General features: G+C 44.9%; 1 protein-coding gene across 3 annotated transcripts in view; it reads right to left on the bottom strand.

Moving 5' to 3' along the window:
* The window catches only part of LOC132404584 (septin-11), a 99,475-nt gene that overhangs the window by 36,396 nt on the left and 41,468 nt on the right, over positions 1 to 21,611 (bottom strand). For all 3 annotated transcript variants that reach the window (XM_059988843.1, XM_059988844.1, XM_059988845.1), the window contains exons 3-4: positions 5,529 to 5,724; positions 3,887 to 4,073 (exon numbers count right to left, since the gene is read on the bottom strand). In XM_059988843.1, the coding sequence (XP_059844826.1) occupies positions 3,887 to 4,073; positions 5,529 to 5,724 (383 nt within the window). The remainder of the gene's footprint in view (positions 1 to 3,886; positions 4,074 to 5,528; positions 5,725 to 21,611) is intronic.

The following is a 21,611-nucleotide window of genomic DNA, read 5'->3' as shown; positions in this document are numbered from 1 at the left end:
CCTGAACATTTGCCACATTTCTGCCATACATTTCCCTGAGAACATGTTACCAACTTATGCTTCCAAGTTGCTGCCTGGCAGCCTCATATTTCCCCTTACTCCAATTAAACGCTTTCCTAACTTGTCCGTTCCTATCCCTTTCCAATGCTATGCTAAAGGAGATGGAATTGTGATCACTATGTCCAAAACGCTCTCCCACTGAGAGATCTGGCACTTGACCAGGTTCATTTCCCAATACCAGATCAAGTACAGCCTCTCCTCTTGTAAGCTTATCTACAAACCCCCATTTCCAAAAAAGTTGGGATATTTTCCAAAATGCAATAAAAACAAAAATCTGTGATATGTTAATTCACATGAACCTTTATTTAACTGACAAAAGTACAAAGAAAAGATTTTCTATAGTTTTACTGACCAACTTAATTGTATTTTGCAAATATACACAAATTTAGAATTTGATGGTTGCAACACACTCAACAAAAGTTGGGACAGAGTTAAAATAAGATTGAAAAGTGCACAAAATATTCAAGTAACACCGGTTTGGAAGACTCCACATTAAGTAGGCTAATTGGTAGCAGGTGAGGTATCATGACTGGGTATAAAAGTAGCATCCATCAAAGGCTCAGTCTTTGCAAGCAAAGATGAGTCGTGGCTCACCCGTTTATGCCAAAATTCGTGAGAGAATTGTTAGTCAGTTCAAAAGGAACATTTCCCAATGCAAAATTGTAGAGAATTTAGGTCTTTCAACATCTACAGTACATAATATTGTGAAAAGATTCAGAGAATTCAGAGACATCTCAGTGCGTAAACGGCAAGGTCGGAAACCACTGCTGAACGCGCGTGAACTTCGAGCCCTCAGGCGGCTCTGCCTAAGAAACCGTCATGCTACTGTGACAATTATAGCCACCTGGGCTCGGGAGTACTTCGGAAAACCATTGTCACTAAACACTGTCCATCGCTGCATCCAAAAATGTAACTTGAAACTGTATTACGCAAGGAGGAAGCCATACATCAACTCTATGCACAAATGCCGGCGAGACCTCTGGGCCCGAGCTCATCTCAGATGAACCAAAAGACTGTGGAACCGCGTGCTGTGATCAGATGAGTCCACATTTCAGCTAGTTTTCCGAAAAAAAAAACGGGCGTCGAGTTCTCCGTGCCAAAGATGAAAACGACCATCCTGATTGTTATTAGCGAAAGGTGCAAAAGCCAGCATCTGTGATGGTATGGGGGTGCATCAGTGCCCACGGCATGGGTGAGTTGCATGTATGTGAAGGTACCATTGACTCTAAGGCGTATATTAGGATTTTAGAGAGACATATGTTGCCATCAAGGTGACGTCTCTTCCCGGGACATCCATGCTTATTTCAGCAGGACAATGCCAGACCACATTCTGCACGGGCTACAACAGCGTGGCTTTGTAGACACAGAGTGTGTGTGCTTGACTGGCCTGCAGCCAGTCCAGATCTATCTCCTATTGAAAATGTATGGCACATCATGAAAAGGAGAATCAGACAATGGAGACCACGGACTGTTAAGCAGCTGAAGTCTTATATCAAGCAAGAATGGACAAAATTTCCAATTGCAAATCTACTACAATTAGTATCCTCAGTTCCAAAACAATTAAAAAATGTTATTAAAAGGAAAGGTGATGTAACACAATGGTAAACATGCCTCTGTCCCAACTTTTGTTGAGTGTGTTGCAACCATCAAATTCTAAATTTGTGTAGATTTACAAAATACAATTAAGTTGGTCAGTAAAACTATTGAAAATCTTTTCTTTGTACTGTTGTCAGTTAACTAAAGGTTCATGTGAATTAACATATCACAGATTTTTGTTTTTATTGCATTTTGGAAAAATCCCAACTTTTCTGGAAATGGGGTTTGTACATACTGTGTCAGGAAAGCTTCCTGAACACACCTAACAAACTCCACTCCATCTAAACCCCTCACTCTAGGGACATGCCAATTGATATTTAGGAATTAAAAATCTCCCACCATGACAACTCTGTTATTATTACACCTTTCCAGAATCTGTCTCCCTATCTGTTCCTCGATGTTCCTTTTACTATTGGGTGGTCTACAAAAAATACCCAGTAGAGTTATTGACCCTTCCTGTTCCTAACCTCCACCCACAGAGACTCCGTAGACAATCCCTCCATAACTTCCTCCTTTTCTACAGCCATGGACACTATCTCTTATCAGCAATGCCGTACCACCACCTCTTTTGCCTCCCTTCCTGTCCTTTCTGAAACATCTAAAGCCTGGCACTCCAAGTAGCCATTCCTGCCCCTGAACCATCCAAATCTCTGTAATGGCCACAACATCATTGCACTGATCCACGGTCTAAGCTCATCCGCTTTGTTCATGATATTTCTTGCATTAAAACAGACACATCTCAAACCATCGGTCTGAGCGTATCCCTTCTCAGTCACCTGCCTACCCTCCGTCTCACTCTGTCTACAAGCTTTCTCTATTTGTGAGCCAACTGCCCCTTCGTCCGTCTCTTCAGTTTGGTTCCCATCCCCCAGCAATCCTAGTTTAAATTCTCCCCAATAGCCTTAGCAAATGTCCCTGCGAGAATATTGGTCGCCATTGGAATCAAGTGCAACCCATCCTTTTTGTACAGGTCACTCCTGCCACAAAAGAGGTCTTAATGATCCAGAAATCTGAATCCCTGCCCCTTGCTCCATACCCTCAGCCTTGCATTTATCCTCCACCTCGCTCTGTTCCTATACACACTGTCGCATAGCACAGGCAATAATCCTGAGATTACTACCTTTGTGGTCCTGCTTCTCAACTTCTTTCCCAACTCCCTGTAGTCTGTTTTCAGAACCTCCTCCCTTTTCCTACCCATGTCGTTGGTACCAATATGTACCACGACCTCTGGCTGTTCTCCTTCCCACTTCAGGATATCGTGGATGCGATCAGCAACATCCCGAACTCTGGCACCAGAGATGGAAACTACCATCGGTGCTTCTTTCCTGGGTCCACAGAATCGCCTGTCTGACCCCCTAACTACAGAGCCTCCTATCACTGCTGCCCTCTTCCTTTCCCTACCCTTCTGAGCCACAGGGCTAGACTCTGTGTATTCAACATAGTATTCAACAGGAGTACTTATTGTCAAGGGGTACAGCCACTGGGGTACTCTCTAGTATCTGACTCTTGCCCTTCCTTCTCCTAACTGTTACTCACTTATCTGACTCCTGAGGCCCCGGCGTGACTACTCGCCTATAGCTCCTCTATATTACCTCGTCACTTCCCCTGACCAGACAAAGGTCATCGAGCTGCATCTCCAGTTCCCTAACCCTGTCCCCAAGGAGCTGCAGCTCAATGCACCTGGCACAGATGTGGTCATCCGGACCTCCCACATCCAACACCCAGTACAGAACACCAGTCTCACAGACATACCTCCTATTCCTATTCTTCACAAGTAACTTAACTTGCCTCCACCCGTTATCACTGAATCATTGAGCCAAAGCTCCCTACTCTGACTCCTCTCATCAGTCACCTGCTCTATAAAGCTGGGTTCTTTTTAAACTCTTCCCGCTGATGTCCATGTGCCTGCTATGTTATCGTGCCACCCAACTAAATTACTCTTACCTTAATCTTATTTTTACATCTAATTATTTTTATTCAGGGGCTCAACCACTTGAATTAATTGAAAGGAAGACGACTACAATGCCATAACATTACTTCTACAGGAGTCAAACATTTAAAACACCAATGTTTAGTGTTCCACGATACTTGAAAAAAAATAGGAACAAGCTAAGAATCATAGTCCTACAGATTATATCAGCATAGCCAATTCTTGTTACTTTCATAAACACCAACATTTTATCAGGAGATTTAGCAATCTATACATTGATAAAAGAAAAATAACACTTACCTTGCTGTCTAATTTTTTCATAGTAACAAGGTCAAGAGATTTTAGTGAGTGTCCTGTGGGTGCAATGAAGTACAGACAAGTATGAATTCTGGTGTCATGATAATTGTAGAATGAACGCTTGATCTTCAGTTCTTCCTGAAGGTATGCTTCAAACTGTGCATCGATATATTCAACAATAGGCTTGTAGCTGGAATCAAACATGCAGTATTAGAAATAAAGGAAAATCTTTTCTAAAATGTCGTTACTAGACAGAGACATCAGACCATCTCAGAACCATGTCCGATGTAAATAAATATAAAATATTACATCCAAATTTTGACAATTAACCTCAATTAAGACAATAATTACATTATAGGCATTTATCATGGAATAATCTGCCTGTAATACAATTTTTTTCTTATGTTTCCAAGAACTGTTCATTGTCACAGACCTATTAGTACTAGAACTGCTGTATGTCTTGCAAATCATCAATAACTTGTGGACAAGAATATTTTAACAGCAAGGCATATTTGAATTATATAATGACTCTTTCTGATTAGGAATCACAATTATACACAGACATAAGTTGGCAAGAATTATTTTTCAGTTTAATCATAGACTATACATGTAAAATGTATCACTTAACGAACACTGAAACTTGTTGCCCATTCACTTAATTGCTAGAGCAATTTTAAATTCACTTTTCTGCCGTAGCTTCATTCCAATGGTATACATATTTCTTGACCAAGAGACCCATTCCAAAAATGCATACTAACAAATCAGTAAGGGATAAGTGTTACAAGAGAATGCTGCATCAAATATTCCACAGCCCAACATGCTGGGGATGGTAAATTTCCCAGTTAAATGCATCAAGACAAGACAGCTTGATGATAGAATAACCCTAACCATAGCTCTTTCCTTTTCTCTCAGTAATTATGTAATCTTTCAATAACTTTCAAATAGTCACCAATTTATTAATGTCACAGCTTTAGCAGGAGATCTTGAAAAACATATACTGGAATTAGGTATGTCAAATTAAAAGCTTTATTTGTCACACGCACATCAAAACATACAGTGAAATGCGTTGTTTGTGTCAATGACAGTCCGAGGATGTGCTGGGAGCAGCCCACAAGTGCTGCCGTGCCTTGCTTCCAGCGCCAAGATGGCACCTCCATAACTTACTAACCTGTGCGTTATTGGAACTGGAATACTTGAAGGAAACCCACGTGGTCAAAGGGAGAACTTACAAACTCATTACAGGCAGTGGGACGAATTGAACCCTGTTCACTGGCATTATAAAGTATTACATTTGTTGCTATGCTATTGTGCGGTCTTAGGGAACCAGTATGCACAAGATGGCAGTAGTAGGATTCAAACTATGTTTACACAAAGATTGGAACCTTGATTCATTGCCTGAGACAGTTTGGCTACTCTATCAGAATTTATTCCTCATACAACCACTTCAGCTGCTATCTTGCTGATTACTCAGCTAACTGCTGGAAAGCTAGGAGTACAAGAGAGGACATATGAGGGCACACAGCTTTCCAGCTGATACTCTGTGTGCTCGGACCTGCTGAATGTCCACCTGGATAAAGTAACAGTTTCAAATGGTACATCTGAGGTTTCGTTTGCAATGAGAGCTATTAATATTTAAAAATCTTACCTGTCCTCCTTGTTTATCTGATCCCCAAAGCCCACCGTATCTACAATAGTCAGCTTTAGCCGTACGTTACTCTCTTGTAATTCATAACTGCGTGATTTTAACCGGACTCCAGGTTCATTGTGGGATGACTGTGTATTTTCAAATTTAGTATTGAACAACGTGTCCATTAATGTCGATTTACCAATGCCAGTTTCACCTAAAAGATATAAAACAAAGTAAATATACTTATTTTTCAGTTAATTTCTCCAAATTTATTCTTGAACTGATGAACTAGTGAAAGAAATATATATTTTAAAAGTATTCCATATGTGAAAACTCAGTGACTGAATCAATTATCAGAATGCCTCCATTCACCGAAAATAATGACCATAACAGTTGAAAGAAACCCCAGATTATTTCAATAAACAGCTCAGTTCCAAACATTATCACTTGCTTTATGCTTCAACACATCATGGTACAATACGTGGCTTTCATATGTTTAATTATGTTTGTTTATATCAAAATAATTTCTAAGCTGCCTGTAATCCCTGGCAGCTTCTGCAGAAGTTTTATTCATACAGACCCACAGATGATTGGAAATCCAGAAGAAAATAACTGCATTTCAGCAAGCAAAACCTGAGTGGACAATATTGTTGTCACATGTATTTAGATAAAATGGAAAGCTTCTGTTTGCATGCAATCCAGGTGGATCAATTCAAATACATAAATCAATATGAAATGGAAAATCAAGTGCAAGACACAAAGTATGCTCTAGGAACTCAGGTCAGGCAGAATCAATGGAGGGAAATAAACAGTTGAAGCATTATTACAGTTACAGAGAAAACTCAGTGCAGGAAGATAGACAGCAAGGGCCATGAAGAGGTAGACTGCAAGATGAAGACAAACAATGGGATTTGTTCACGAATCCTATAAAAGCAGAGTAGAAGCTGTCATTGAACATGGTGGTATACGTCTCAAGTATTTTCTGCCTGAGGGAAAGGGGAGAGTATAATAACCAAAATGGCTGTGCCATCAACCTACACCTGGACCACAGGTCTCCATATCACACCCATCTCTGCATTTATCCAAACTTCCCAAGTGCTACAATTGAACCTGCATCCACTAGCTCCACATGCAGTTTCTTCCACATTCTCACCACCCTCCAAGTGAGGTTTCCCCACAGGTTCTCCTTAAATATTTCACCTTTAACCCATGACCTCAAGTTGTAGTCTCACCCAGTCACAGTGGAAAAAGCCTGATTGCACTTACCCTATTTATACCCCTCAAAGTTTTGTATACCTTTAACAAATCTCCCCTCTTTATCGCACACTCCAGGGAATAAAGCCCTAACCTATTGAAACTTTCCCTATAACTCAGGCCCTCAAGACCCAGTAACATCCTTGTAGATTCTCTCCATACTCCTTCAATCTAAATGATATTCTTCACATTTCCTTTCCAGTCATGATAAGCAGTCTCAGACTGAAATGTCAACTGTTCACTCCCCTCTATGGATGCTGCCCGACACGCTGAACACTTCCAGCACTGTGTGTGCGTGCATTGCACCTGATGGAAGCCCACATAAAAATAGAAAGATCTTGACCTTGAAACCATCATCGATGACTCATTTTTGTTTTGTTGACAATGATTTTCTTTCACTTGTTTACAAAGGATTTAGCATAATTATTTGCAGCGGTATAAACAGCTTTATTATATGACCTGTGATAATCAGGTTGGTGTACCAAGGTTACAATTGCCTTCGTATAAGAATAAAAGAAATTGTGTGTGTGTGTTGATTACTTTGTGTTTTTCAGGAAGCTGAGACAAAACTAATATCTCCCCCTAAGCAGAGATTTAGACACCAGATTGGAAATCCAGAAGAAAATAACTGCATTTCAAAATCAGCAAGCAAAACCTGAGTGGACAATATTGATGAGGTTTTATAAATTGGATACTGCCAGGGAATATTATGCCCAGGGGTTGCATTGGTTAAAAGATTTTTATCAGTATTAAGTAGTCTAACATTAACTTATTGACATTCAAGTTATTTCATTAACATGACATCACTAGGTTCTAAACAAATTGTGACTAATTATGTTGATATGTGTAACTACAAATCATATTTTGAAAGCAAAACAAATTCACTAGTGATAGATTACAATAAAACTACAAAAGAAAATAATTTGTGTAGATTTGCAGCTTCCAGTGGTAATCTGGTATTACCAGCGGTGAATACAGTGTACTCAGATTGTGTAGTACAGACCATGCCTGAAATATCATTTAGAATTCTTAATAGGGCCACTCCAATCCATGATGAGAATATCTGTGCGATTTCTGAAGAATCATTCTCAGCAGCTGCATTGGTATGCAGGAAGTTAACTCTGTAGCGTGCCAATTTTATCTTGGGGGTTAGTGAATTTCAAAAAGCCTGAAAGCATGTAATAAATACCAGGCTCAGGGACAGCTTCCAGCCTAATCAGACAATTAGGTGAACTTTTACGATAAGGTGGATTCTTGATCTCACTACCCACCTCCTCATGGCTTGCACAACACTTTGTCTGTAACTGCAACAGTACATTCTGCATTGTGTACTGCTTTGATGTACTGGTGTGATGTAATGATCTATATGAATGGCATGTAATCCACCCCCCCCCCACTATCCTACAGTACATGTTACAATAACAAACCAATTTACCTTTTCAGTTAAAGTGGGCACCTGAACTTCATACAGGCTTGTATTTCTGCGCTACCAACAGTAGGCATCAGCCCACAACTGTTTAACTAAGCATACAAGTCAGCACACACGACCACTAAATAGGAATCCCACCATTTGAATATTGTCACATAGCAAGGTACAGTGAAAAGCTTGCTTTGCATACTGTTCATACAGATCAAATCATAGTGTATTCAAGCAAAAGAATTATAGAAAGCAGAATAAAGTGCAACAGGTACAGAGAAAGTGCAGTGCAGGGCAACAATAGATGCAAGATCATTATGAGGTAGGAGAGGTCAGGAGTTCCCTTTATTGTACTAGAGATGTATTCAACAGTCTTATAACGGCGGTTAGAAGCTGCCCTTAACTGGGAGTACATGCTTTTAGGCTTTTGTATCTTCTTCTCCCTGGTGGGAGAGGGGAGAAGAATGTCCAGGGTGGGTGGGATCTTTGATTGTACTGGCTGTGTAACTGAGCAGCAAGAAGTAGTACAGAGTCCACAAAGGGAGACTTGTTTCTATGAAGTGATGAGCTGCATCCACAACACTCTGCAGTTTCTTGCAGTCACAGTTACCATGCTAAGCTGTGATGCATCTGGATTGGATGCCTTCCATACTGCATCAATAAAAATTGGTAAGGGTTCAGTGGTGATAATGCCCAATTATTTTAGCCTCCTCAGGCAGTGGAGACACTGCCAAGCTTTCTTGACCATGGTGTCCTTGTGGTTGGACCAGAACAGGCTGTTGGTGATGTTCACTTCTAGGAACTTGAAGCTCTCAACCTCAGAACTATTGATGTAGACAGGAGTAGATGCACCACCCTCCTTCCTGAAGACAGAGACCAGCTCCTTTTCTTTTTACTGACATTGAGGGAAAAGATGACACTGTGGCGACCCATTTCCTGGCGCATCCGAACCGACTCACAATTAGATAGCCTACGGGGGTTTGCGAGCACAGAGCTTTGGAGCCTCTGCGCCATGGGGGGCTGGTTGAGGGAGGCTTAAAAGTGAGGCTGAAGTTTTCGAATAAAGTTTTTCCTTCGACAGCAGTTACCGACTCCGTGTCGTAATTTTAGCGCTGCGTGTAGCACACCGCTACAATTGGTGACCCCGACGGTCCAAACGATTTTTGGACCAGAAATGACCGACGCCGCCTCTGTTCATGCGGTTTCGTTGAAACTGCCGGGTTTCTGGACACAGCGCCCGGACCTATGGTTCCAGCAAGCCGAAGCCCAATTCCACGTTCGCCAGATCACCTCAGAAGACACCCGCTACTACTACGTGGTGAGCTCCCTCGACCAGGACACAGCGGCCCAGGTCGCGGAGTTCGTACAGTCGCCCCCGGCAGACGGCAAGTACACGGAATTCAAAGCCCTGCTCCTCAGGACTTTCGGACTCTCACGGCGCGAGCGGGCTGCCCGTTTACTGCACCTGGATGGCTTGGGTGACAGACCTCCATCGGCTTTAATGAATGAGATGTTGTCTCTGGCCGACGGACACACATGCCTCATGTTTGAGCAGGCATTCCTGGAGCAGCTGCCCGAGGACATACGCCTGCTGCTATCCGACGCGGATTTCAGTGACCCCCGGAAGGTGGCAGCCCGGGCGGACTTGCTGTGGAACGCCAAAAAGGTGAGCGGGGCATCCATCGCACAGATCTCCCAGCCACGCTCCCGGCAGCAAACCAGTCCAGGCCCGGCCGCAGAGCCCGCCAACCCCCGGCCCAATGAACACTGGTGCTTCTACCACCAGGGGTGGGGCGCAGAAGCCCGCCGTTGTCGCCCGCCCTGCAAGTTCCCGGGAAACGCCAGGGCCAGCCGCTGCTGATGGCTACGGCGGCTGGCCATCGGGATAGCCTCCTGTATGTGTGGGATAGAAGGTCGGGACGCCGGTTTTTGGTCGATACTGGGGCTGAGATCAGCGTTTTACCTCCGACGAGTTACGACACCCGCAGCAGGGCACCGGGTCCCCCCCTGAGGGCCGTGAATGGCAGCACAGTAAGGACCAATGGCACCCGTCAGGTGCAGCTACAGTTCGGCTCCAGGCAGTTCACGTGGGACTTTACACTGGCCGCCGTAGCCCAACCGCTTCTGGGTGCGGATTTTTTGCGGGCTCACAGCCTACTGGTCGACCTGCCCAGGAAGAGACTGGTACACGCCGAGACCTTTCAGACGTTCTCCCTGGGTGCAGCCCAGTTGCCAGCCCCTCACCTCGGCTCCATCACGCTGTCCGACAACGACTTCACCAGGGTCCTGGCGGAGTTCCCATCGGTTCTGGCACCGCAGTTCACAGCGGCCATGCCCAGGCACGGCGTACAGCACCATATCCCGACCCAGGGACCACCCCTCCACGCCCGCGCTCGGCGGCTTCCCCCGGACAAGCTCCGACTGGCGAAGGAGGAGTTCCAGAGGATGGAGGAATTGGGGATCATTCGGCGGTCCAACAGCCCATGGGCCTCCCCCCTGCACATGGTGCCTAAAGCGACGGGGGGCTGGAGACCGTGCGGCGACTACCGCAGGCTGAACGAGGCTACCACACCGGACCGCTACCCTGTGCCGCACATTCAGGACTTTGCAGCAAACCTGCACGGCGCACGGATCTTCTCCAAGGTAGATCTCGTCCGAGGGTACCATCAAATCCCGATGCATCCTGACGACGTCCCCAAAACGGCTCTCATCACCCCTTTCGGCCTTTTTGAGTTCCTCCACATGCCGTTCGGCCTGAAGAATGCTGCACAGACTTTCCAGCGGTTAATGGACGCGGTGGGATGGGACCTGGACATCGCGTTCATCTATTTGGATGACATCCTCATAGCCAGCAGCAGTCGTCAGGAGCATCTGTCCCACCTCCGTCAACTCTGCGCCCGACTGAGTGAGTACGGTCTGACCATCAACCCCGCCAAATGCCAGTTCGGACTCGATACCATTGACTTCCTGGGCCACAGGATTACTAAAGACGGGGCAACCCCTCTGCCCGCTAAGGTAGATGCAGTCCGCCTCTTTCCCCGACCCACCACGATCAAAGGCCTTCAGGAATTCGTAGGTATGGTCAATTTCTACCGCCGCTTCCTCCCTTCATCTGCCCGGATCATGTGCCCCCTGTTCGCCCTGATGTCGAGTCCGAGCAAGGACATTACCTGGGACGAGGAGTCCACCGCCGCTTTCGTTCAAACGAAGGAAGCTTTGGCGGACAGCGCAATGCTAGTACATCCCAGAATGGACGCCCCTACCGCCCTCACAGTGGACGCATCAAACACGGCAGTCGGTGGGGTGCTGGAGCAACTCATCGCAGGTCGCTGGCAACCCCTGGCGTTTTTCAGCAAACACCTGCGACCACCCGAGCTTAAGTACAGTGCTTTCGACCGGGAACTGTTGGCGCTCTACCTGGCAATCCGGCATTTCAGGTACTTCCTAGAAGGTCGGCCCTTCACCGCGTTCACGGACCACAAACCGCTTACGAAAGCGTCCGACCCCTGGTCGTCCCGCCAGCAACGCCACCTGTCCTACATCTCTGAATACACGACGGATGTCCAGCACGTCTCGGGTAAGGACAATGTCGTGGCGGATGCGCTCTCTCGCCCTACCGTTCATGCGCTTTCCCAAGGGGTAGACTTTGAGGCACTGGCAAAGGCGCAGCAGGCGGATGAGGAGATTCCGAGTTACAGAACCGCAGTCTCCGGTTTGCAGCTCCAGGACCTCCTCGTAGGCCCAGGTGAGAAGACCCTACTCTGTGACGTCGCCACCGGCCAGCCCCGTCCAGTCGTCCCGACAGCATGGCGGTGCCGCGTTTTCGACTCCATTCATAACTTGGCGCATCCCTCCATCCGGACAACTGTCCGGATGGTTTCCAGCAGGTTCGTTTGGCACGGACTCCGCAACCAGGTCAGTGAATGGGCCAGAACGTGCATGCACTGCCAGACGGCCAAGGTTCAGCGGCACACCAAAGCCCCACCGCAGCAGTTCCATCCCGCCCACCGGCGTTTCGACCACATTCATGTGGATATCGTGGGCCCCCTGCCAGTGTCGCGCGGAGCACGGCACCTCCTGACTATCGTGGACCGGTTCACCAGATGGCCAGAGGCGGTCCCGCTCACCGACACCACCTCCGAATCTTGCGCCCGAGCCCTGATCGCCACCTGGATATCTCGCTTTGGTGTACCAGCCCACATTACCTCCGACAGAGGTGCCCAGTTCACCTCCAGCCTGTGGTCAGCTATGGCCAGCCTTTTGGGGACTCAGCTGCACCACACAACTGCCTACCACCCACAGTCGAACGGGCTAGTGGAGCGTTTCCACCGTCACCTGAAGTCGGCCCTCATGGCCCACCTGCAAGGAGCCAACTGGGCAGACGAGCTTCCCTGGGTCCTACTCGGCATCCGCACGGCGCCCAAGGACGACCTGCACGCCTCGTTGGCCGAGTTGGTATACGGCGCGCCCCTGGTCGTCCCCGGGGAGTTCCTACCAGCCCCAAGGGGGCAAGAGGAAGAACCCGCAGCAGTCCTGGGCAGACTATGCGAGAAGCTCGGTAACCTGGCCCCCATACCCACTTCACAGCACGGGCGGCACCTGACCTGCGTACCCAAAGACCTACAGAACTGTAAGTTTGTGTTTGTACGAAGGGGCGGGCATCGGCCGCCGCTGCAGCGGCCATATGAGGGGCCATTTATGGTGCTCCGGAACAATGGGTCCACGTTCGTGCTGGACGTTGGGGGGGAAAGAGGAGGTTTTCACGGTGGACCGCCTCAAACCGGCCCATGTGGACCTGGCGCAACCGGCCGAATTTCCGGCGCCTCGGCGCAGAGGCCGACCTCCCAAGCAGGTTCTGGCCCAGACTGTGGACATTGGGGGGTGTATCGCCGGTTCTGGGGGGGGGGTTATATGGCGACCCATTTCCTGGCGCATCCGAACCGACTCACAATTAGATAGCCTACGGGGGTTTGCGAGCACAGAGCTTTGGAGCCTCTGTGCCATGGGGGGCCGGTTGAGGGAGGCTTAAAAGTGAGGCTGAAGTTTTCGAATAAATTTTTTCCTTCGACTGCAGTTACCGACTCCGTGTCGTAATTTTAGCGCTGCGTGTAGCACACCGCTACAACACCATGTTACTAAGTTCTTTCTCTCTCCTTCCTGTAGTCCAACTCATTATTTGATATACAGCCCACTACAGTGGTATCATCTGCAAACTTGTAAATGGAGTTAAGAGAAGAATTTAGCCATGCAAGTCATGAGAGTAAGTGAGACTAGAGCAGGGGCCTTTGGACACAACCGTGTGCAGCACCAGTGGCAAAGGTGTTACTGCCTATCTTTACTAATTTCAATTTGTTGGTCAGGAAGTTAAGGATCCAGTTGCAGAGGGAAGTGTTCACTCCAGGTCTTGGAATTTGGTGATGTCTGCTTGGAATTATAGTGCTAAAGGCTAAGCTGTAGCCAATGAACAACTGTCTTTACTGTCCAGATGTTCCAGAGATGAGCATAGGACCATAGAGATGGCATCTGCTATAGACCTGTTTTAGCAGTCAGTGAATAGCAGTGGCTCAAGGTTATCCAAGAGGCTGGAGTTAATGTGTGCCATTACCAGCCTCTTAACAGTATCCATGAATGATTATTACATTTTTGATAGCAGTCAGATGGATCAACTTGAAGTATATAACTGATAAAGTGAAAGGAAATATTTGCAGATTTTATTTAAAGGAGATACATCTTTAGATTTGCTACTTTATCAAAATATACATTTTGAACATCTGAATTTGCAGCTAATTCCTGTCTCTACATAATAGCTTTGTACAGTTTGCAAGGATTAACAACAGCACCTCTGGGCCTTCACCAGTAAAAGCACTTGCTTGAACTGCTTGGAGCTTATCGGAAAAAAGGCATTTTATCAATTCACTTGTCTTTTTTTTGAGTTTCAAAGCTCCCTGTACATTTAATACAGAATTTGAAATAACAATAATGTCCAAGTACAAGTGAGAATAGAGCACGGAATGTTCGAGCATGTGCTAAGGACAAACCCATAATTAAACAGGAATTACAACTTCTCAAGAGTGACCTCATTGTTACACTGGGGCTTTAACCTTTTGGTGTTAGGCAGTCCAAATTAAAATGCACTACCCTACTTGGGCTTGGTACCCTATATAAGTACATCATTATCTCCAAGCCCATATTTAGAGTAACAACAAAGAACAATGGACTTTTGACTTTATCCAGTAAACAACTAGCCCACGAGGAGAATAATATCTTCCTGTGCTGAAATTTATTTGACAAGTTTCCTCATGATCATGTTGTGAAATTCTTTGTTATATCATTTCATCACCAATTTCAAAATTAATTTTTCTTGTTAGAATAGAATTAGTCTGAAAAGATAGTATTTGCTTAAAAAGTTAATGTGTTACCACCTTCAAAATCCCCTTCAATTAATTTTAGTGTCAAACTTTCTAAAGTTCAAATTAAACTTTGCACTTCACAGGAAGTCCAAGTTTGATACACAAACTAATCCCAATGAATTCTTACAAAGGGGCTGCAGTTCTTAATGTGCCCTTTGTCACATGCGGATGGGTGACGAAGAGCATCTGTGGATGTCACGCTGGCCCAGGCCAGTGGTCCAGCCGCCACGAGGGCCAGTGAGTCAGCGTTTGAGTTTGAGTTCAGGTTCGGGTTCCAGTCATCACCTAAAACAGGGATCAATCAGATGTTCAGAAGTCAAAGCAGATGGCCAAAGGCTAGTGACAGGAGGCCTGGAGAATTTGAGGACTGTTATGCATGTGGGTGGTGAGGTGGGTGGGGAGGGAGGGAAAGGGCTTGTTCTGCTGCTGTTCTGTTGCTGGCTGGTTGTGTTATGTTGTTGTACTGTTGTTTTGCCAAGCACTGTAGCAACACCTGCAGGCTGCCACCCTGCCCCAGCACCTTCTTGGATGTGCTGCTTGTTAATGCAAACGATACATCACTGTTGCTTTAATGCAAACGTATAATAAGTAAATCTGAATCAAAACTAGTTGAAAACTTAAGCATTTCTCTTTTTATTCTCACTGACACTATGTCTCCCCAATGATTCACAGAATTTATTTATAAGAAAAATAGTAAACATTTTACAAAAACAAAATGAGAGGGAAGGCAGAACTCATTGGCCCTTGAACTTTAGTGATATAGCCCTTTCATAAAGACTGCACTTCTCCCACGGAAACAATCCCCACGTCAGCACATTACAATGCTTCCACTGTCTTCATACAAAACTTGCAACCCAATAGTGGTATAAGATTTCAGCAATTTGAAGAACACCATTTCTGTAAATCATACATCATGCTAGGTTAACGTCCTTTAAAAATCTGCAAGGCAATTCCTGCAGTACATTTGTGAATCAAGAGATCAGGATTCCAAGTGAATTTTGATATTAAAAAATGTTGCAACCACAAAGATTTAAATTGATCAAGATGCTGTAAATAGGACAGAGATAGACATATTTCAGGTGAAACATACCATAACCCACTTCAATACTTGCGAAACAAGACCATCAATCCTTCCACAATCTTATTTAAAAGATACTAGCAAACACAGAAGCTGGAACCTGAACTACCTGAAGTAACCTGAAATGTTAACTCTCCTTCTTTATACTCACTGGCCAGCTGAACATTTCCAGCACCATTTTTCATTTCATACATTCATATTGGGAATAGGTTCATGGGCATCAAGTATTGTCTTCAAGTAGCTGTTTCCAGTGACGGAATCTGAATGTAATCTGGGTTTCAAAACAGATTTAACCAGACACAATTTTGATTATTTTAATTCAAATAGCCAGGTAAACTTAGATGATTGAATGATGTTGAAAACAGAATTAAATTTAGATAGACTTTACAGCGTCAATGCAAACCATCAAGAACCAATGTAAATGTTGATGGTTTGAAAGGCAAAGAAATGTAATTTAATTAACAAGATTAAAAACTTACTTCTATGCCAATTAGCAATACCCTCAATATTTATCCTTTCAGATTATTTAACAGCAGAATATATACCCGCATCATATGGCAAAACAATAATGGCTGGAATGTCTAGGAGCAATCTGGAGGCGCAGCAAAGTCACGTCCTAAAGATGAAGCATTCTAAAAAGGAGGCAGCGGCAACCATGGCTGACAAGGAAAGTCAAAGACAGCACGAAAGCAAATGAAATGGCATATAATAAAACAAAAATTAATTAGAAGTTAGAGGACTGAGAAACTTCAAAAACCAAGAGAAGGCAATTAAAAAAGGCATAAAGGGGGAAAAGATGAAATATGAAGGTAAGCTAGCCAATAATATTAAAGAGGATACCAAAAAAGACTTTTCAGATATATAAAAGAGACTATGGTGAATATCGGACCACTGGAAAATGACACTGGTGCAGTAGTAACAGGGAACAAAGAAACAACAGATGAACTTAATAAATATTTTTCATCAGTCCTCTCTTATGGAGGACAAGGAGAATGCCAGAAATATGAGTGTGTCAGGGGGCAGAAGTAAATACACAAAGTACACTGCAGATGCTGTGGTCAAATCAAGACATACAAAAAAGCTGGATGAATTCAGCAGGTCGGGCAGCATCTGTTGAAAGAAGCAGTCAACGTTTCGGGTCAAGACCCTTCGTCAGGACTAAAGAAGGAGGGGGCTCGTCAATTTCATCAACTTTGCCTCTAACTTTCACCCAGCCCTCAAATTCACTTGGTCCATCTTGGACACTTCTCTTCCCTTTCTCGATCTCTATCTCTGGAGATAGACTGTCCACTGACATCTTCTATAAACCCACTGACTCCCATAACTACCTTGATTATACCTCTTCCCACCCTGCCAAATGCAAAAATTCTATTTCCTATTCCCAGTTTCTACATCTCTGCCACATCTGCTCCAAGGATGAGGCTTTCCAGGACATCCCAAATGTCCTCTTTCTTTAAGAATTGTGGTTTCCCTTCTGCCGTCATCAATGATGCCCTCACCCGCATCTCCTCCATTTCCCGCACTTCAGCCCTCACCCCATCCTCCCGTCACCACAACAGGGACTGTGTTCCCCTTGTCCTCACCTACCACCCCACCAGCCTCCAGATCCGGCATATTATCCTCCACAACTTCCACCACCTTCAATAGGACCCCACCATTAAGGACATCTTTCCCTCTCTACTTTTCGTAGGGATCGTTCCCTCCGCAACTGCCTGGTCCACACGTCCCTCCCCACATATCTCCCACCTGGCACTTACCCTGCAAGCGTAAGTGCTACACCTGTCCCTACACCTCCTCTCTTACCACCATTCAGGGTCCCAAACAGTCCTTCCAGGTGAGGCAACACTTCACTTGTGAGTTTGTTGGGGTAATCTATTGCATCCGGTGCTCCCGGTGGGGCCTCGTCTACATCGGCGAGACCCGACGCAGATTGGGGGACCGCTTCGTCGAGCACCTACACTATGTCCACCACAACAGACAGGATCTCCTGGCTGGCACTCACTTCAACTCTCCTTCACATTCCCATTCGGATATGTCCATACATGGCCTCCTCTACTGCCATGATGAGGCCAAACTTCGGTTGGAGGAACAACATCTCATATACCATCTGGGTAGTCTCCAGCCCCTTGGTATGAATATTGAATTCTCCAACTTCCGGTAATTCCCTCCCTCTCCCTTCCCTCATTCCACCTTCATTCTGTCTCCTCTTCTAGTTGCCTATCACCTCTCATGACTCTGTCTTCTTCTACTACCCATTGTGCTTTCCCCTTAGATTCCTTCTTCACCTCTCCTGCCTATCCCCTCCCTGCTTCCCCTCCCCCACCCCTTGATCTTTCCTCTGATTGGTTTTCCACCCTCCCCCCACCTTCTTTTTAGGGCCCCTGCCCCCTCCTTCTTTAGCCCTGACAAAGGGTCTCGACCCGAAACGTTGACTCCTTCTTTCAACAGATGCTGCCTGACCTGCTGAGTTCATCCAGCTTTTTGTACGTCTAGAAGTAAATACAATTGTTATTACTGAGGAGAAGGTGCTTAGGAAGCTGAGAGTCTGAAGATAGTTAAGTAACCTAGACCAGATGGTGCACACCCCAGGGTTCTGAAAGAGGTGGTTGAAAACACTATATTGTAAGCATTAGTAATAATCTTTCAAGAATCACTAGATTCTGGAATGGTTCTAGAGGGCAGAACAATTACAAATGTCACTCCACTCTTTAAAGGGAGGAAGGCAGAAGAAAGGAAATTACAGGCCCGTTAGCCTGACTTCAGTGGTTAGAAAGTTAGAGTCTATTATTAAGGAATAGGTTTTGCGGCAGAACCATAGAACATTACAGTACAGAAACAGGCCTTTTGGCCCTCCTTGGCTGTGTCGAACCATTTTTCTGCCTAGCCCCACTGACCTGCACTTGGATCACATCCTCCATACACCTCTCATCCATGTACCTATCCAAGTTTTTCTTAAATGTTAAAAGTGAGCCCGCATTTACCACTTCATCTGGCAGCTCATTCCACACTCCCACCACTCTGTGTGAAGAAGCCCCCCCACCCAATGTTCCCTTTAAACTTTTCCCTCTTCACCCTTAACCCACGTCCTCTGGTTTTTTTACTTGAAGGAACATGACAAAATTGGCCAAAGTCTGCATGGTTCCCTAAAGGAGAAATCTTGTCTAACAGATCTGTTGGAATTCTTTGAGGAAATAACAGGCAGGATGGACAAAGTTGTCAGTGGATGTTGTTCATTTGGATTTCCAGAAAACCTTTGACAAGGTGCCACATGAGGCTGCTTGACAGGAAAGATAATAGCATGACTAGAACATGCGCTGATTAGCAGTAAGCAAAGAGTCAGAAAAAGATGGCCTTTCCTAGCGGTGTTCCACAGGGGCTGATGCTGGGACCACTTTCTTTCCCGTTATATATCAATGATTTGGATAAAGGAATTGATGGCTTTGTGGTCAAGTTTGGGAACATTACGAAGAAAGTTGAAGGGCTGAAAGCAGGGTGTCTGCAGAAGAACTTAGTTTCAATAACAATTATCAAAAGGATGTATAAATTATACAATCTAGATATTTGTTTTCTCACAGCTAGCCTAAAAAAACCCAAGAAAAAGAACAAAAATAAAAAGACCAACACTCGATGCACCAAAACTCACATCATGCAAACAACTGAAGCAAACAACATGCTGAACCACATGGAGTCCTCAGATCCAAACCCTGGAGCAGCCCAGAGCAGACCCAAAGCCTTGCTCATCTGTTAGCAGCACAGAGCACAGCAGCCTCAGTGCCATGGAGATCACCATTGCGGAGAATGAGCAAAATTGGCTTTTGTCCTGACTGACACTGTATTTTCAGTCTACCTGAGCCGGCGTGTCAATTGATCAAACAACGGAACAGCGAAAAGCTCTGACACTTGGAGAAAGCAGTGAAGACCGCGGAGGATGTGCGAAATCTGCTCTCATCTCTGATATGGGCTAGCACTTAAATTGTCTAAACAGTGTATCATACTTCGCCTTAGAACCCAGCTACAGCGAAAGGCTCCGGGCATAGACCATGCTGCCTAACAACTAGCTCCGGGCCCAGATTTCATCGCCCAGCCCCAGGCTGCTCTCAAGCTCTTCGAATCAGCTTGGCACCCAGAGTGATCCAACCTCACACCCAGGCCAGTCGTACGGGCACCAAATCTCCTCTGCCCAGGCCAGGACTTCTTTTGGCACCCAGAGCGATCCACCTCGCACCCAGGCCAGTCGTACAAGCATTGGAACTCCATTATAATGCTTCCGCAACACACCATCTCGGCTCATCCCCTGAACTTACCTCACCATCCATTACCCCTTCACTTTGTGGCAATAATTTAACACAATTTACCTCAGAAAAGATATTTTTAGTCATGTTTTAAGTCAGATTTTTCAGCTTCTTGACTACCAGAAAGCTGTTGTTAACACATTTGATAGCACCATCTTAATCAGAAGTTTGAAGAGGTGGCAGTTGGAATACAAGTTCAGGGCAGTGCATTGTCATGAACTTTGGTCAAAGATAAAGGCGTGGACTACTTTCCAAATGGAGAGAGAAAAAATATCAGGTGCAAAGGGACCTGAAAGTCGTTATGCAGAATTCTCTAAAGGTTTCTGTTCAGGTCGAGTCTGTAGTAAGGAAGCAAATACAGTGTTTGCATTCATTTTGAGAGGACTAGAATACAAAAGCAAGGAAGTAATACTGAGGGTTTATAAGGCATTGGATAGATCTAACAGATGATGCAGGAGCAGGTTTTCTAGGTTAAGGGATTTTTTTTTAAATTTCCTGTTAAACAAGAGTTTCATAATCACTTCCTTTCACTTGTAGGTTTACACTGGAGTTTGTCTTAATACATGAACGCAGCACTGTAAATACCAATCAACAATTTATACGCCAAATTTAAAGCTGCTTGACAAACAGCCTAAGTCATGAGGCTAGCTTCAGGCTGTTTTTCCATTCACTGCTGCATTCATGATGAGGAATAAACTGAATGCAGTGGGGAGGTACTATAATGTAATGTAATAGTCAACATTCACTGTGCTACCAACGCACTGAAATAATCATCCAAAAGACACAGAACCCCCAATCTTCCCATGGACGTTATTAAAAATGAAATTGCATTTCCTTTACATGAACAAAATGAAACCACATCTAGAATAGCATTAATGCTTTAATTTGTATTCTATTTGATTTTGATTGCACAAAAAACAAGTAAAATCAGCGTGATATTCAATGCCAAAATTATGCTATTTAATTGTAATCATACTTTGGGTGGTCCAAATTCTGCGCGGCGCAATGAATATATTGGCTTTAAATTTGAATGCTCTATGAATTTTGAATAAGACTCTGCTGTTAAGCCTTTTTTTAAAAAAATGGTGTAAACAATTTTTTCACAGAAGTGGCTATATGCACACCAGAAGTTCAATAAAGAGAAAAATATCTCATTAGGAGTTCGAGATGATTTGGCATGTCACCAAAAACACTCAAATTTTTACAGATATAACGTGGAGAGCATTCGAACCAGCTGGATCCCTGTCAAGTATGGGCAGGGGCTACAGCACAGGATTGAAGTAAACTGCAGAGGATTGTAAACTTAGCCCCATCGTTGGCTCTAGCCTCTGTAGCATCCAGGACATTTTCAAGAAGTGCCTCAAAAGGGCAGCGTCAGACTCCTATCACCCAGGTCATGCCTTGTTCTCATTGCTACCATCAGGAAGGAGGTACTGCAGCCTGAAGGCACACACTAGGTGATTCAGGAACAGCTTCTTCCCCTCTGCCATCCGATTTCTGAATGGACATTGAACCCATGAACACTACTTCATTACTTTTTGTCTATTTTTGCACTATTAACTATATATTTTATATATATACACACACACGTATACACATACATACAGACACTGTAATTCAGATTTTTTTTTTTATCATGGATGGCACTGT

This window comes from Hypanus sabinus, chromosome 14, assembly GCF_030144855.1.
Source record: "Hypanus sabinus isolate sHypSab1 chromosome 14, sHypSab1.hap1, whole genome shotgun sequence".
Lineage (NCBI taxonomy): Eukaryota > Metazoa > Chordata > Chondrichthyes > Myliobatiformes > Dasyatidae > Hypanus > Hypanus sabinus.
The sequence above is the reverse complement of the archived record's forward strand: the minus strand, read 5'-3'. Positions and strand labels throughout refer to the sequence as shown.